General features: G+C 46.4%; 1 protein-coding gene across 3 annotated transcripts in view; it reads right to left on the bottom strand.

Annotated features, from left to right (window-relative positions):
- LOC115171274 (protein TANC2-like) overlaps positions 1–15,209 on the bottom strand; it is a 137,424-nt gene that overhangs the window by 15,070 nt on the left and 107,145 nt on the right. For 2 of the 3 annotated variants that reach the window (XM_029727928.1, XM_029727930.1), the window contains 6 exons: positions 11,672–11,820; positions 9,702–9,897; positions 9,078–9,335; positions 2,892–3,017; positions 1,517–1,552; positions 793–1,074 (listed from right to left, as the gene is read on the bottom strand). In XM_029727928.1, coding sequence (XP_029583788.1) covers positions 793–1,074; positions 1,517–1,552; positions 2,892–3,017; positions 9,078–9,335; positions 9,702–9,897; positions 11,672–11,820 — 1,047 coding nt within the window. The remainder of the gene's footprint in view (positions 1–792; positions 1,075–1,516; positions 1,553–2,891; positions 3,018–9,077; positions 9,336–9,701; positions 9,898–11,671; positions 11,821–15,209) is intronic. The other variant, XM_029727929.1, reaches the window with a different exon arrangement.

The following is a 15,209-nucleotide window of genomic DNA, read 5'->3' as shown; positions in this document are numbered from 1 at the left end:
ATCTACTGTGTGCATTATTTACACAGACACAAGGATGCTTTTAACATGCATCTTAAGACACACACCCAGTACCAGTGGTGTAAAATACTTCAGTATCATTTTAAAGTATTTTTGGGGGGTATCTGTACTTTACTATTTATATTTTGGACAACTTTTACTTACACTACATTCCCCCCCCAAAAAATAATGTACTTTTTACTCCATACATTTTCCCTGACACCCACAAGTACTCATTACATGTTGAGTGATTCGCAAGACAGGAAAATTGTCAAATTCACACGCTTATCAAGAGAACACATGGTCATCCCTACTGTCTCTGAACTGGCAGACTCACTAAACACAAGTGCATCGTTTGTAAATGATGTCCGAGTGATGGAGTGTACCCCTGGCTATCCATACATTTTAAAAACAAGAAAATGGTGCCATATGCTTTGCCTAATATTATGAATTTGAAATTATTTATCCTTTTACTTTTGGTACTTAAGTATATTTTACCAATTCCATTTACTTTTAATACTTAAGTATATTTAGAACCAAATACTTTTACTCAAGTAGTATTTCACTGGGTGACTTTCACTTGAGTAACTTTCTATGAAGGTATCTGTACTTTTTACTCAAGTATGACAATTGGGTACTTTTTCCACCACTGCCCAGTACAACAGGTCCTTGTAGCAGCAGCCAGTATGGATCATTGTTACACACACACACACACACACACACACACACACACACACACACACACACACACACACACACACACACACACACTCCTGTAGGACAGTATAAGCGTACGTTTGGGCGAGGCGTGGGGGCTGTCCGAGGCGATCTGCCTCATGCGGTTGCCGTGGCAGCTGAGTGCCACCAGGCGGGAGATGATGGCAGTCTTGCCGAAGCCCACGTTGCCCACGACAACCACACCTCGATTGGCTGCCGAGTCGTCGCCGTGAAGACGGGCGTCCACTTCCTGGAAGAGCCACTCCCTCCCAGTGAAGAGTGAATCAGCTGTAAGGCTGGGCACCTCGAACAGAAGGGGCTTGAGGGCGATATCCGGGGGGTGGTAGGGGGCAAAGCGTACTGGAGAGAGAGGGGAAGGGGACAGATTATAGGTGAGGGAAAAGACACAGGACTTGATGTGTAGAGTCCACTGTACTGTCATTGTCATTTCCTCAGTGCAACGTCAGCTCGTCACCCATAGAGGGGGATGTTCATCAAAATAACACACACCATGGGTGAACGCCACCATTGGGCTTCATACTAAGAACTACATAATGAAACAGAATTACTAAGTGTATGGGTAAATACTGCCTGTGTATAACAAGTACATATTGTTAGCAGAGTGGGGGACAGGGGATTAGATAACATATTGTAGTAGAGGGATACTGTACTCCTAATACAGCACCACTACTGTGAATGCACCACTAGTTTAATAAGCACATCATTATAACGTGGCATTAACTGATGTAGAACAGTATAATGCCTTATAATGGGAGAAGAGAAAGAGAGGAGCATCACTTACGTGAGTTAGATTGCCAGGCATGGCTGTAAGCAGAAGCTGAGGCAGAGGACAGAGGAGAGAGACAACGCAAGAGAGGAGAGAGAGACAAAGCATGAGAAAGAGAGAGAGAGAGAGAGAGAGAGAGAGAGAGAGAGAGAGATGGAAGGGCAGGGGAAGAGGAGGAGAAAGGGGAAGATGGATGGGAGGGTTGGTGCAGCTAGCTAGCAGAGGAGAGGGGATGGTGAGAGGGAGGGAGCAGGGTGGTGGGGAGCCACACCCAATGTTTCATCCCTGATCCTAGGATGAAGCCTCAGACACATACAAATATCGTTTGAGCATATTTCTTGTTCTTGGAGCCCATGTTTTCTGTATATGCCTCAGAGACGAGGTTGTGAGAGTGTGTGCGTCCAGTAGTTCTGTACTGAGGAGTAAGAAAGGCAAAGGTAAGGCAATATCTCTGTATGAGTTTTCATTCCCGGTGTGGTCTGATCTTAGGGAGAAAGTGCTGTGGTAAGCATGATAGTGTGGCAGGCAGGGGGCTAAAAATACAGTCAGAGAGAGCGAGAGAGAGAGCGTAGGGAATAGAGAGGGAGGAATAGAGGGAGAGGTATAGAGAATTGGAAAAAGATAGGATGTGTGCATTTGTGTGTATACATCTGAATATCTGTGTGTGTGTGTGTGTGTGTGTGTGCGCATGTGCAAGTCTGTTTGTGTGTGTGTTTGTGCGTGTTCAATGTGTGTGTCTTTGCTAGTGTGAGTGTGATTTAAGCCTTATAAAGCCTTGGCAATGAGTGATGGGACCCCTGCAGTGACAGATGAGCCAGGGAGTGGTGAGGAGGAAAGTCAATAACATTGATCTGGGAGGGGAGACGGATTAAGGTGTACCAGGGTGTGTGTCTGTGTGTGTGTGTGGTGTACCAGGCCCAAAGGGAGGGTTGCATCACCTAATACCAGGCAGGGATAGGGGTTTAGAGGGACAGAGTGCACCAAGTATGTCTACACAGATATACACTCACTCACAAATCATACTTACTAACATACTGACTTACATGTATACTCAAAGACACACACAATCTCTCTCTCAAACACACACCTAGACAGATTTTGGGTGTGGTCAAGGTAGAATGGGAGTAAATACAAAGATGAAGCAGATTTAACACACACCACAAAATTACCCTTCACCAGCCCAGTCCCTAAATCACCCCACCTCCACTCCCTGACCCACACCCCCATTTCCTCATCCATCTACACCCCCCATCATTATCCCACACACTCAGACCCTCACCAGCCCACTCAGACCCTAAACCTGCCCACTCAGACCCTAAACCTGCCCACTCAGACCCTAAACCTGCCCACTTATCCACCCCACCCCCACCCAGAGTGATATGAGGCCTACCTCTAAGGTCGTGTCCGGAGCGCCCGGACCCAGAGTTCTGACGGGGCATCCTGAGGGAGGTCCTCAGGGGAGTGTGTCTCTGCTCATCCAGGTAGGCCAGGTCCTCCAGGTGGGCCGAACTCGTGGCTAGTGTGTGTGTGTGCGTGTGTGGTAAATGGGTGCAACAGATGAGAGAGAAGAAAAACAGTTAGTCAAACAAAGCCAGGAATCACTGAACCGCCTAAACCTGAATGCTAAATTGCTAATGCTAACGACAGACACCCTTGGAAATAGACAAACCTATCAGTTCCATACCTCACCATTGAGATCCACTACGAACAAAACCCATTTGAAATCCCTCTCCAAGCAAACAGAAGTGGTTTAAACTGGTCAGTGTCCAAGACTAATGTGAACTAATGTGTGTATCTATAGCGTGGTAGAGTGTATGTGTGTGTGAGCCTGTGTGAAAGTGTGTGACCTCATACACACCAAACACATTTCCTTCCTCGGACGACCCCTTTTCCAGATAGTTTGTTTAGTTGTTCCTCTCTCTGTTAACAATATTCCCAAGTCTGGAGCACTTCCAGTTGTCCCAAAAACCACTGTCTCTCAATAGGGAGAAAAAAAGAGTAGGAAGATAATGAAATAAAGAGTTTTTAGCTTTAGGATAAGAGCTTTATGGAGAATGACAGAGATAATCTCATGCTACAGGGAGGGACTGACAATGCACCTCCTTCCTTCCTGTCAGGAAAAGAGTGTAATCCTGTTTTTTTAATGGGCTTCAATAAAACCCTGCATACCCACATAGCACAAAGTTCTGAACCACTGGGCTAGCTGGCGCTAACAACAATTAAATGGAAGAAAATAAGTTCTATCCACCACTCACCTAAACTGCAACCCGTGATCTGTTTTACCTATGGCAGGGATCCTTCCCAGACTACTACCTTTCCAGTGCAATACAGCTAAACTGTAGCAGGCATGTGGCAAGTGGGATCTCAGATTTACGGTGGTTTGCGGGGACCTTGGTGTGGGCGAGCAGCTGTATTAGACTTAGATTTTAGATGAGTTTATTAGACACACGCACAGGGTTGCAAATGTAATTGCAGGGTAAAGTGAAATTCTTAAGCTCATTGCTCCAACAGTGCAGGTAAAAAATAGAAGTGAATGAAACAATAATAAAAATAATAATATATTATCCTCTGCAGCAGAGGTAACACTGGGTCTTCCTTTCCTGTAGCGGTCCTCATGAGAGCCAGTTTCATCATAGTGCTTGATGGTTTTTGTGACTGCACTTGAATTTTTAAAATAATTTTCCAGATTGACTGACCTTCATGTCTTAAAAGTAATGATGGACTGTCGTTTCGCTTTGCTTATTTGAGCTGTTCTTGCCATAATATGGACTTGGTCTTTTACCAAATAGGGCTATCTTCTGTATACCACCCCTACCTTGTCACAACACAACTGATTGGCTCAAATGCATTAAAAAGGAAAGAAATTCCACAAATTAACTTAAGGCCTGTTAATTGAAATACATTCCAGGTGACTACCTCATGAAGCTGGTTGAGAGAATGCCAAGAGTGTGCAAAGCCATCATCAAGGCAAAGGGTGGCTATTTGAAGAATCTCAAATATAAAATATATTTTGATTTGTTTAACACTTTTTTGGTTACTACATGATTCCATATGTGTTATGTCATAGTTTTGATGTCTTCACTATTATTCTACAATGTAGAAAATAGTAAAAATAAAGAAAAACCCTTGAATGAGTAGGTGTTTCCAATCTTTTGACTAGTACTGTACATATTTAAAACATAATCAATGATAAATGTCCATGGGGGTAGCCACTGCCATAGCTCATAGGGCTTGACATTTTCACACCCTACCACATTACTTATATGGAGTTGGGTTTCTATTTTATGTATTTTAAATAGTCATTGCTATGTGAGAGATGTGCTGGGGGAGAGCGAGAGAGAGAGAAGGAAAGTAGGAGGGAGGCGTGCGTTTCTGCAGAACAGAATGTCAAGGCTCATAAGGTAGCCTCTCTGTCAGTTGGAGTAATCTAGTGCATTTGAACCAGGAGATCAGAGCCATTTTGAAAGTGAGCTTGACTACATGGGATGAAAGAGAGCAGACGGAGACGAGAGAGGCAGAAGGTAGAGATGGAGGAGGAGGTGGTTGGAAGAGGAGGGCAAGAGAGAGGAGAGGTGAGGAGAGAAATAGACAAGCTAGAAGGAAAGGAGCGAGGTAGAGGTAAAGAAAGAGAGGATATATGGAGTGAGAGCAGAAAGCCCAGTGTGGGTGGCTGCCCCAGCTCTGCTCCTGAGGCATGTAGCAGGACAGCAGACCAGAACACCCCTACCTAGTGCTCCCCTGCTCCCTCTGAGCAATGACCCTCACTGAATCACTCCTCTCCTGTCAGTAGCGTGTGTGTGATGACCAAAGCTCTCTATACAGTCATTCAATCTACCCTTTCACAATGTCCCCAGTTTACAAGATGCCACAGGCTAGGGCTGTATTTATAAGCTGACATACTGTCAGTCATTGGCTTCATCAATAAGTGCATCGATGACATCATCCCCACAGTGACCGTACGTACATACCCCAACCAGAAGCCATGGATTACAGGCAACATCCGCACTGAGCTAATGGCTAGAGCTGCCGCTTTCAAGGAGCGGGACTCTAACCCGGAAGCTTGTAAGAAATCCTGCTATGCCCTCCGACGAACCATCAAAGAGGCAAAGCATCAATACAGGACTAAGATCGAATCGTACTACACCGGCTCTGACGCTCGTCGGATGTGGCAGGGCTTGCAAACCATTACAGACTACAAAGGGAAGCACAGCCAAGAGCTGCCCAGTGGCACGAGCCTACCAGACGAGCTAAATTACTTCTATGCTCGCTTCGAAGCAAGTAACACTGAAACATGCATGAGAGCACCAGCTGTTCCGGAAGATTGTGTGATCACACTCTCCGCAGCCGATATGAGTAAGACCTTTAAACAGGTCAACATTCACAAGGCCGCAGGACCAGATGCATTAGCAGGACGTGTACTGCGAGCATGAACTAACCAACTGGCAAGTATCTTCACTGACATTTTCAACCTCTCCCTGTCCGAGTCTGTAATACCAACATCTTAAGCAGACCACCATAGTCCCTGTGCCCAAGAACACTAAGGTAACCTGCCTAAATGATTACCGACCCATAGCACTCATGTCTGTAGCCATGAAGTGCTTTGAAAGGCTGGTCATGGCTCACAACACCATTATCCCAGAAACCCTAGACCCACTCCAATTTGCATACCGCCCAAACAGATCCACAGATGATGCAAACTCTATTGCACTCCACACTGGCCTTTCCCACATGGACAAAAGGAACACCTATGTGAGAATGCTATTCATTGACTACAGCTCAGCGTTCAACACCATAGTGCCCCCAAAGCTCATCAATAAGCTAAGGACCCTGGGACTAAACACCTCCCTCTGCAACTGGATCCTGGAGTTCCTGACGGGCCACCCCCAGGTGGTAAGGATAGGTAACAACACATCCTCCACGCTGATCCTCAACACAGGGGACCCTCAGGGGTGTGTGCTCAGTCCCCTCCTGTACTCCCTGTTCACTCATGACTGCACGGCCAGGCACGACTCCAACACCATCATTAAGTTTGCCGATGACCCAACAGTGGTAGGCCTGATCACCGACAACGATGAGACAGCCTATAGGGAGGGGATCACAGACCTGGCCGTGTGGTGTCAGGACAACAACCTCTCCCTCAACGTGATCAACAATGGAGATGATTGTGGACTACAGGAAAAAGAGGACCGAGCACGCCCCCATTCTCATCGACGGGGCTGTAGTGGAGCAGGTTGAGAGCTTCAAGTTCCTTGGTGTCCACCAACAAACCAACTTTCAACTTAAAAAAAAAAAAATATTATTATTATTATAACAACCTTTTTTTAACTAGGCAAGTCCGATTAGAATAAATTATTATTTACAATGACGGCCTAGGAACAGTGGGTTAACTGCCTTGTTCATGGGCAGAGCGACAGATTTTTACCTTGTCAGCTCGGGGATTCTATCTAGCAACCTTTCGGTTACTGGCCCAATGCTCTAACCACTAGGTTACCTGCCTGGTCCAAGCACACCAAGACAGTCGTGAAGAGGGCACGACCAAACCTATTCCCCCTCAGGAGAATGAAAAGATTTGGCATGGGTCCTCAGATCCTCAAAAAGGTTCTACAGCTACACCATCTTGAGCATCCTGACAGGTTGCATCACCGCCTGGTATGGCAACTGCTCGGCCTCCGACTGCAAAGCACTACAGAGGGTAGCGCGTACGGCCCAGTATATTACTGGGGCCAAGCTTCCTGCCATCCAGGACCTCTATACCAGGCGGTGTCAGAGGAAGGCCCTATAAATTGCCAAAGACTCCAGCCACCCTAGTTATAGACTGTTCTCTCTGCTACCGCACGGCAAGCGGTACCAGAGTGCCAAGTCTAGGTCCAAGAGGCTTCTAAACAGCTTCTACCCCCAAGCCATAAAACTCCTGAACATCTAATCAAATGGCCACCCAGACTATTTGCATCCCCCCCTTTACACTGCTACTATTCTCTGTTATCATCATCTATGCACAGTCCCTTTAATAACGCTACCTACATGTACATATTACCTCAACTAACCGGTGCCCCCGCACATTGACTCTGTACCGGTACCCCCCTGTATATAGTCTTGCTATTGTTATTTTACTGCTGCTCTTTAATTACTTGTTACTTTTACTTCTTATTCTTATTTGTATATATATATATATATATATATTTTAACTGCATTGTTGGTTAGGGGCTCGTAAGTAAGCATTTCACTGTAAGGTCTACCTGTTGTACTCGGCGCATATGACTAATACAATTTGATTTGATTTGAATGCTGCAGTGGGGGACTTGGGGAGCCGCACTCGTTCTCTCCAACATTCACCCTTCTTTATCTCGCTCCGCTCCCTCGTTACCAGGGTGCCTCCCTCCTATCTTTCTTTCTCTCTCTGTGTGATTCTCTCTCTCCATCTCCCCCTCCGTCTCTCCCCCCAGTCACCAGAGGGACTATGCCCATGGCTTTGATGTTTCAGTGCTGCCTGGGCCAAGCCTCTCCATGCCCGGTTTATCCTCCCTCCTTTTCTTCTCTCTATCCATCTTTCTTACGCAGACTCCCCTCTCTCTACTAAACTAATGTTGCTCATTCCTTCCATCTTACTGTCCTGATGACTGGAATCTAAGCCACACATTCTCCCCTTTTCTCCTATATCCGTTTGTCTTTTTTCCTTTTCCTCTTTCTCCTTTTATCAGTGTCCCCCCTACTGTATATCCATCTGCTGGGAGCCCTTTCTCTCTTTATTCCTCTATCAGTTTGTCTCCCTCTCTTTACATCTCTATTCCTTTCCCTTTCTCTCTCCTGTATCAGTCTCCTCCCCCATTCTCCCACCATGCCCAGCTTTCTTCCCTGGCTCTTCAATAAGCTTTGTTTGCACTTCACTCCTCTCAGTGGCCTCCTAGAGGGCATGTGTCAGAAGTCAAAAGAAAAAGGCCAAACAACGTAAACCCATGTATGATCGATCCCTTAAACACTGCTAGCCCAGCTCCATTCATCCCACTGGATAGGCCAAGTCAGGTGAGAAGCTACAGGCTTTTTTAGAACCAGCTTGCTATGCTGCTTTTATATGCCCTGACATAGAGAGGACATTGAAAACACATGTTTCAACACTTTTAGGGGGATCTGTGGGGCTTTCCTCACCCTGAAGGAATGTTTTACCCTGGCATCCGTGGTATTCACCCCCCACCCTCAGGTATTGTGAGGACATTAACGTTCCCTATTCCCATTAAAGTTAATGTCAGAGGGGCACAGGGGGTTAAATAAGAGCACCTAAATGAGGTGGAAACACTCAGTCAGTCTCGGATGCTGAGAAGGGGGTCAATTCCAACTTGGTAACTAGATATCACACATTTATGAAAGTAATATAGCCAAACCCTATAAGGATTTTAAATTCATTCTGAGTATCAGGTCATTGTCTGAATGGAAATTGATATAGAACAGACCCAAACTTCCAAAGGGTAATGAATCTCCTACCTTTAGCGGCACATTCATTTGTGTGCCACTTTGGCATAAAAGTGTGCAATGAAATGTGGTAAACAAATAGACAAGAGGTGTGGCTGGCACAGTGACTCACCTGCCACAGAGTTGGGCCGGGGCATGAGGTAGAGGGGGATGGAGTGGGCAGAGTGGGAGGAGTGGGCCGTCTCCAGGCTCCTCTCTGGGATCTTGTTCAGGCTGTAGGTGGAGGCAGCCATGTTCTCATCCACGCGGTACAGGAACGAGTCTGTGCCCGAACACTTCTGGGTCTGCCACAGCTTCAGGCTACCCCGCGAGCCCTCCCCGTGCTTCCCCCCACCCCGGTCAGCATTCTCAGAGTAGCTGGTCAGCGTGGCTGTCAGATAAAAGGTAGTTTAGACAAATATATGCAGTGTTCCAGTTCTTTAGAGACTCTGCTTAGTTTAAAACTGATTAAGGCCCATGGAGCAAGGCGAGTTGCCTCTTCATTTAATTACACACCTCAAAATAAATGTTATAACAAGAAAATCTCCCAACCGTAGAGCCAATAAGGATATAAAGCAAACATATTTAAATGCAGCTAACCCCATCACCTGGCTTTTCCAAAATGTAAAGAATTAAAACATGAGTATATCAAACTGTTACAGAAAACATGGCTTTCACCGTAAACGTTTGGAATGCCAGGAAATACATGGGAAACATTACATAACTTCCACAAAATAAGTGAGCGTCTGTCCCTCACCGATGATGCCGCTGTCCCTGCTCTCCAGGGTGGAGGTGGGGCTGGTGATGGAACCATAGGCGCAGTCTCCGGAAGCGTGGTTCCCGGGGGCCCCTCCGGGGGGTAGCGTGGAGCAGGGGCTGCCTGCAGGGGGGGAGGCTGTGCTGCTGGCCAGGCTGGAGCAGGGGCTGATCCGCTGGGTCACTGACATCATGCCCTGGTAGGGAGGGAGGAAGGGTCAGGTCTATACTGAAGTACAGTGATACACCGGACTGCATCAACCCATGAGAAATGATCAGGTAAATTAGCCATGATTAAATTATGATAAGGCACAACCAGTTGACATATCACATGTACAAAGTAGCCTACACACACACGTGCACCCACACGCACACACACACACACACGCACCCACCATAGACCGACAAGACGATTGCTGATCCTAGCATTCTCTCTCATTGATACAGTCCTTGCCTGTCATATTATTCCAGTGCATGTGTAACCGTAGAGTCATCTCTTTTTAATATCTTTTGATGACTCATGCAATTATTTTCATGAGTGAACCATTTTTTGCAATATAATGAATTCTAATTCAGTAGAATATCAATACGTTTAGTGAGCCACGCAAGTAGAATAGATCCAGTTATACTTTGATCTATTGAGCAGGGGCAGGGAGAGAGAGGCAAGCCCACCTCCAGGCATGCTGGATTCTTATTCCAGACAATCTGTTCATCAATTATCCATGGCCCTGGCTCTAAATGAAAAACGAATTGATTTAGACAGTCATTTGAAAATAAATCGGGAGATTAGTCAGAATACCATAGAAATACACAGAAGTGGCCGGGAGACCAGGATATGAGCAGAGGTCTGAGTGACTTCTTAGTGAAGGTTTGGCGCAAGACAGAGGGCATCCAAGTATGGAATGCTCCTTGGTCATGATAACAAATCTGTTGTGATTCGGATGTGTTAAGGGAGGCGCCGTAGACATGAATATAGAACGGGAGGTTCCCTCCCACCTAGCCTACCCAGACTGCATCTGCTTGCGCGGGAGTGGCAGGCATCTAAACTGGGACTTGAGAAAACCAGGGCTGGGTTTTTGTTACCACTGCAGTTTGGCACGAAGGACCGAACCAAAGGCATACTGCTGAGCTGTGTAGAACAAGGGGTGCATCTCAATAGTCTAAACAAGCTCTCCTCGTCTCCTTCCACTCACCTCAACAGATCAGAAAGACCGATAAAGGCAAAATGGGCCAGAGTCAGATCATTGCTGATGAAGGACACCAGAGGTGGAAGGCACTATTTAAGATGCACCCAATGTGTGAAGTTTGGAAAAGTGGGTCAGGATTTAAGGGGGAGTCGCTCCAGCACCGGTGGCTCTGCCATTGGACAGGCCTCTGTGGAGGCACACTGCTTAGACAAGAGAATGTGGCATGCGGCGGGCAGTTTTCACAACCGAGGTAGTGGGTTACCTTCCCCTGCCCTGTGTCACGGTCTGTTGGTTCTGCTCTGCAGGAGTGAAGGAGAGCCTAGCGTCCCTCACTCCGAGCTAGATTATCCATAACTCACAAACATCTTCTGAGCCAGCGCATACTGGTGTCAGGGGCCATTGAGTTTGCCGTAAACAAATGACGTAATCTACAAAATGGTCCACTTGGTTCCGATGCTTAAGAGGCCTTGGAAAGTGATCTGCACATCCCACTGTTTGGGGGTGTGCTTCTATAGCTGTGGGGCCCTTATAAGCTGGACCACATTGTGTGTTGGCCACCTACAGTAGTGACTATTGGAGTACCACTCATCTAAGGGAAAGCCTGTACTTTGTATCCTGATGCCATGATGGGTCTTTAAAGACTCCAAAGTATTGACAAACTAATAATAATATACTGTAACAGTGCATAACAAAAGGGTGTGTAACCTACCTGTCCGTGGTCGTGTTCATCCATGCTCTTACTGTACTGTAGTGTGTGTGTGTAGTGTGCGTGTGTGTAACCTACCTGGCTGTCGTCATGGTCGTCCATGTCGTACTGTGAGCCCGGCTGTCCCTCGTTCATCTTGTCTCCCAGTAGGAAGCCCAGGCGCGTCATCAGGGTGTTGGCTGCCTCGTCCACAGAGGGAGGGGGGCCCAGCTCCTGGCTCTCCTCACCTGGAGGGATGGAGGGAGAGATGGAGATGGGGAGGGAGCGAGAGCGAGAAAGGATTCAGATCAACACCACAGTACAGCGATACAGATACCAGGAGAAATATGTATTGATCTGCAGCAGATTAAACCCGAGGGGATCAGTTCTCAATCCGGAACCATAATGAGGCAACCCCTTAATCTAGTCAAAGAGCCATTGGCTTGCTCTCAGTTTAGTTGAATTGAAAGAATCATGTGCACTGCTCTACTACCAAAAACAACCACCAAATCTCTCACAACACACACATAACTTAGAGATTAATCTACAGAGCTCGTAACAATTCCCCCAGACACAACACTACAGTTCCTACAACAAATACCCTTGGAGGACGTTACTGTCCCTTACACACCCTGGCTATCAATCTGTCCTTCACAAAAAATTTAAGCTATCCCACAATCCCCTGCGGCAGGACGTTGGGTGGACTGTACATCGATCCAACAGTATGTGAGAAGCAGAGGGATGGAGCGAGGGAAGCACAGCGTTGGGGAGAGCAAACTGGCTCTGGGACACTGAGGAAGACCGGAATAAAGGGGAGGGCTTGGAAGGATTAAGAACCCATTTCTATTATTCAGACCAGGACCCCACCACTAAAATAAGTCTGGGAGAGGAGACTGATGAAAAATGACTTCATTTCGCCTCACTGTTAAGGTTGTCTTTCATGAGCATTCCAAGCACAATTTCTGCCACGTATTAGTAGCTTGTGTTCAAGTAGGAGCTGTCCCTGCTTAAATATCCCCCTCTTTCACGAGGACGTCTCTTAATGCTAAGGACAATCTGGCTAATCTTCTTGATTAAACAGCATGTTCATATTACATCAGGCAATCAAGTTAATCAAGCTACTGGAATGCTCCGAGCATGTGCTTAATCCTCTGTGATGTTATTTAACTAGCTGACAGTTGTATTAGCATAAACAAGTGTCAGTGTAGTCTGCACTCCGAGCCAATAGAAGACCCTAGAACGGCACTCATCTTCACTACGTGTTTAGCACCCAAATGAGGCAGCGGTCAGTCCAACACAAAGACGGCAGATGGGAGAGGACCAACGCCCCGTATCGTTGAAGGAGCTGAGCAGAGAAAGAAGAAAGAGAGGAGTAGGCTAGGTGGCACTTTTTCTGCTCCTCTGACAGACATGTTGTTGGTCCTATGGACAAGTCAAAGGAAGTAGCGGAAACCAATAAAAACAGGACCATCTGGACGCCTGGTCTGTTTGACCTGTGGCCACCAGCCACAGCCCCTACACCACCACAGACCATACATTTGTATCAATGGAGACAACCCTGTGTTGACTACTCCGCTGTGTCAAAATAAGACTCCTCAACGACAGACAGACAGACAGACACTTGTTTTTGCTAAAGGCTCCAAAAAAGATATAAATACACCACCAGTGCCCAGTGGTGGGAGTGTTATTTACTTAACACATCACAGTACTGTCACTGTTAGAACACACACCTACACGCACACACACACTGGCTATAAAATGGCTGATTAGTCACCTATGCCTAAGAGAGAGGGCGATGGCACCACAGCTGAGAAAAGAGACTGCATAGCATCATTGATCTTCATTTTAATGTATTCTCTCGACCTAAATATGCCAACTAAAAGCACATAAAAAAATAGAACAGCTCTTTAGAGATAATCTTTTCTTTTAGAACATGTGAGCCTAAAAATGGCACAGAATTTTTATAATAAACACATACAAATCCTGACACTACTGTATGATCACAGCTATCGTTCACCAGAATGAAACATATGGACCTGAAAAAGAAGCACGTACATTACAGTGCTCTGGTGGTTCTCCTTTCTCTCCCTCACGCCACAGAATCTCACCCTGCTGAAGGAGTACAATAATGCAGATGGTCGTCATGGCAACTATCGCGAGGGAGTCTCTCTTTCTTTCCATCTCTCTCTCCATCTCTAGCCCTTTCGCACAGGCTCTCAAGACCTCTTTCTTTGTCTTTCTTCCACTGGTGGACTATAATTACTGCTGGATTCCACCACTGACACCATTATGACAGTAAATTTCTACAAGGCACATGGCTGGAAAATGTTGTTCATCAAACATGTCTGTTCAGACGTTTCTCAAGCAGTATCAGCCGCTAACAATGACATTCTTTATAACTGAATAGCGTTGGATCCTTACTAGGATGGACACTTAATGTCCCCCCCTAGAACAGAAGAGACACACACATGAACACACATCTATACTAGAGTGAGCTGTTAACCCCTCCTGGAGAGAGATGTAGACAGTGGCCATTAAATAGGTCAGACTGGCTGCAGGGGGCTGGAGACTGACGGGGGTTAGAGGTGGGGGGTAATTTCAGCAACAGGAATTTTAACAGGAGAGCAGGATGGATTTATGACCAACAGGTTATCCCTGTTTGAATGACCCCTGTTGCATTCATCTGCCAAGGAAAACACAGTTACAGTGGTCCCGAGAACACACTGCAGACGGGAACTAGCTTGTTCTGGGCAGTTTAGGCCAAGCTTGGGTCACTGCAAGTGCATTTTTAGACAGAACCCATCCTCGTGAGCTTCCCAACATTGTGCTAACTAGTGACTGGCCATGTCTGTAGTAGGGGGAGTTGGACAGCGGAGGGTCACAACAGCTAAATGAACTATGTTCTGTTGGTCTGCCATGGTGGTTCTCCTTTGCCATGGTGGTCCACCTTTTCCTCACTAGTTAATCCAAACAATAACAGCGGTGGCGTCTCCTCAGCTCAGATGTTAAAGTCATTCCACTCTGGGATACAAGACCCATGGGGACCCCTCGTAAACATCCCAAAGTACCTTGGTCTCCGCCTCCTCCATCTCCCAGCAAGCTCTACTCTAACCAAGCGTGGTTCCCGTAAGAGACATCGTTAATTATTTGTTTGTGTTTACGGCAGAAAACAAAATAACATCAGTTAGGTTGAGGAAACCTCATGCCTTCTCTCAGCAGCTGTAATGCGCATGGGTATCAAAACAGGAGAGGTGATAGCATTGGCTAAGTGGTTTTTGAGTGACGGCATATTAACCAATGACTGATTTGATAGCATAGCTGGCAGAGGTGGTCAGGCTTCAACCCCAACATTTGAATGGCAAAGCCCTTGGAAAGTAGACCCCTCCTTCCAAGGCCAGTAGTGACAAAGCCTTTTGAAACAGCATGTGAAAAAAGCTTACGTTGCACTGAAATAGAACGCCCCACCACACAGCAGCGCATTTAATAGCGACAGAACGCTGACTGACGCTAGGAACCCTTAATCTAATCATTTTATTATCATTCCAATGGCACTGACACATTGTTCCCAACTCCTCTGGAGTAGGTTTCCAATGCTTAGAAATCATTACTGTACTTCTACAAATCACAACTATCTTAT

Source organism: Salmo trutta, chromosome 32 (genome assembly GCF_901001165.1).
Source record: "Salmo trutta chromosome 32, fSalTru1.1, whole genome shotgun sequence".
Classification (NCBI taxonomy): domain Eukaryota; kingdom Metazoa; phylum Chordata; class Actinopteri; order Salmoniformes; family Salmonidae; genus Salmo; species Salmo trutta.
This window is presented reverse-complemented; position numbering and strand designations above follow the sequence as displayed.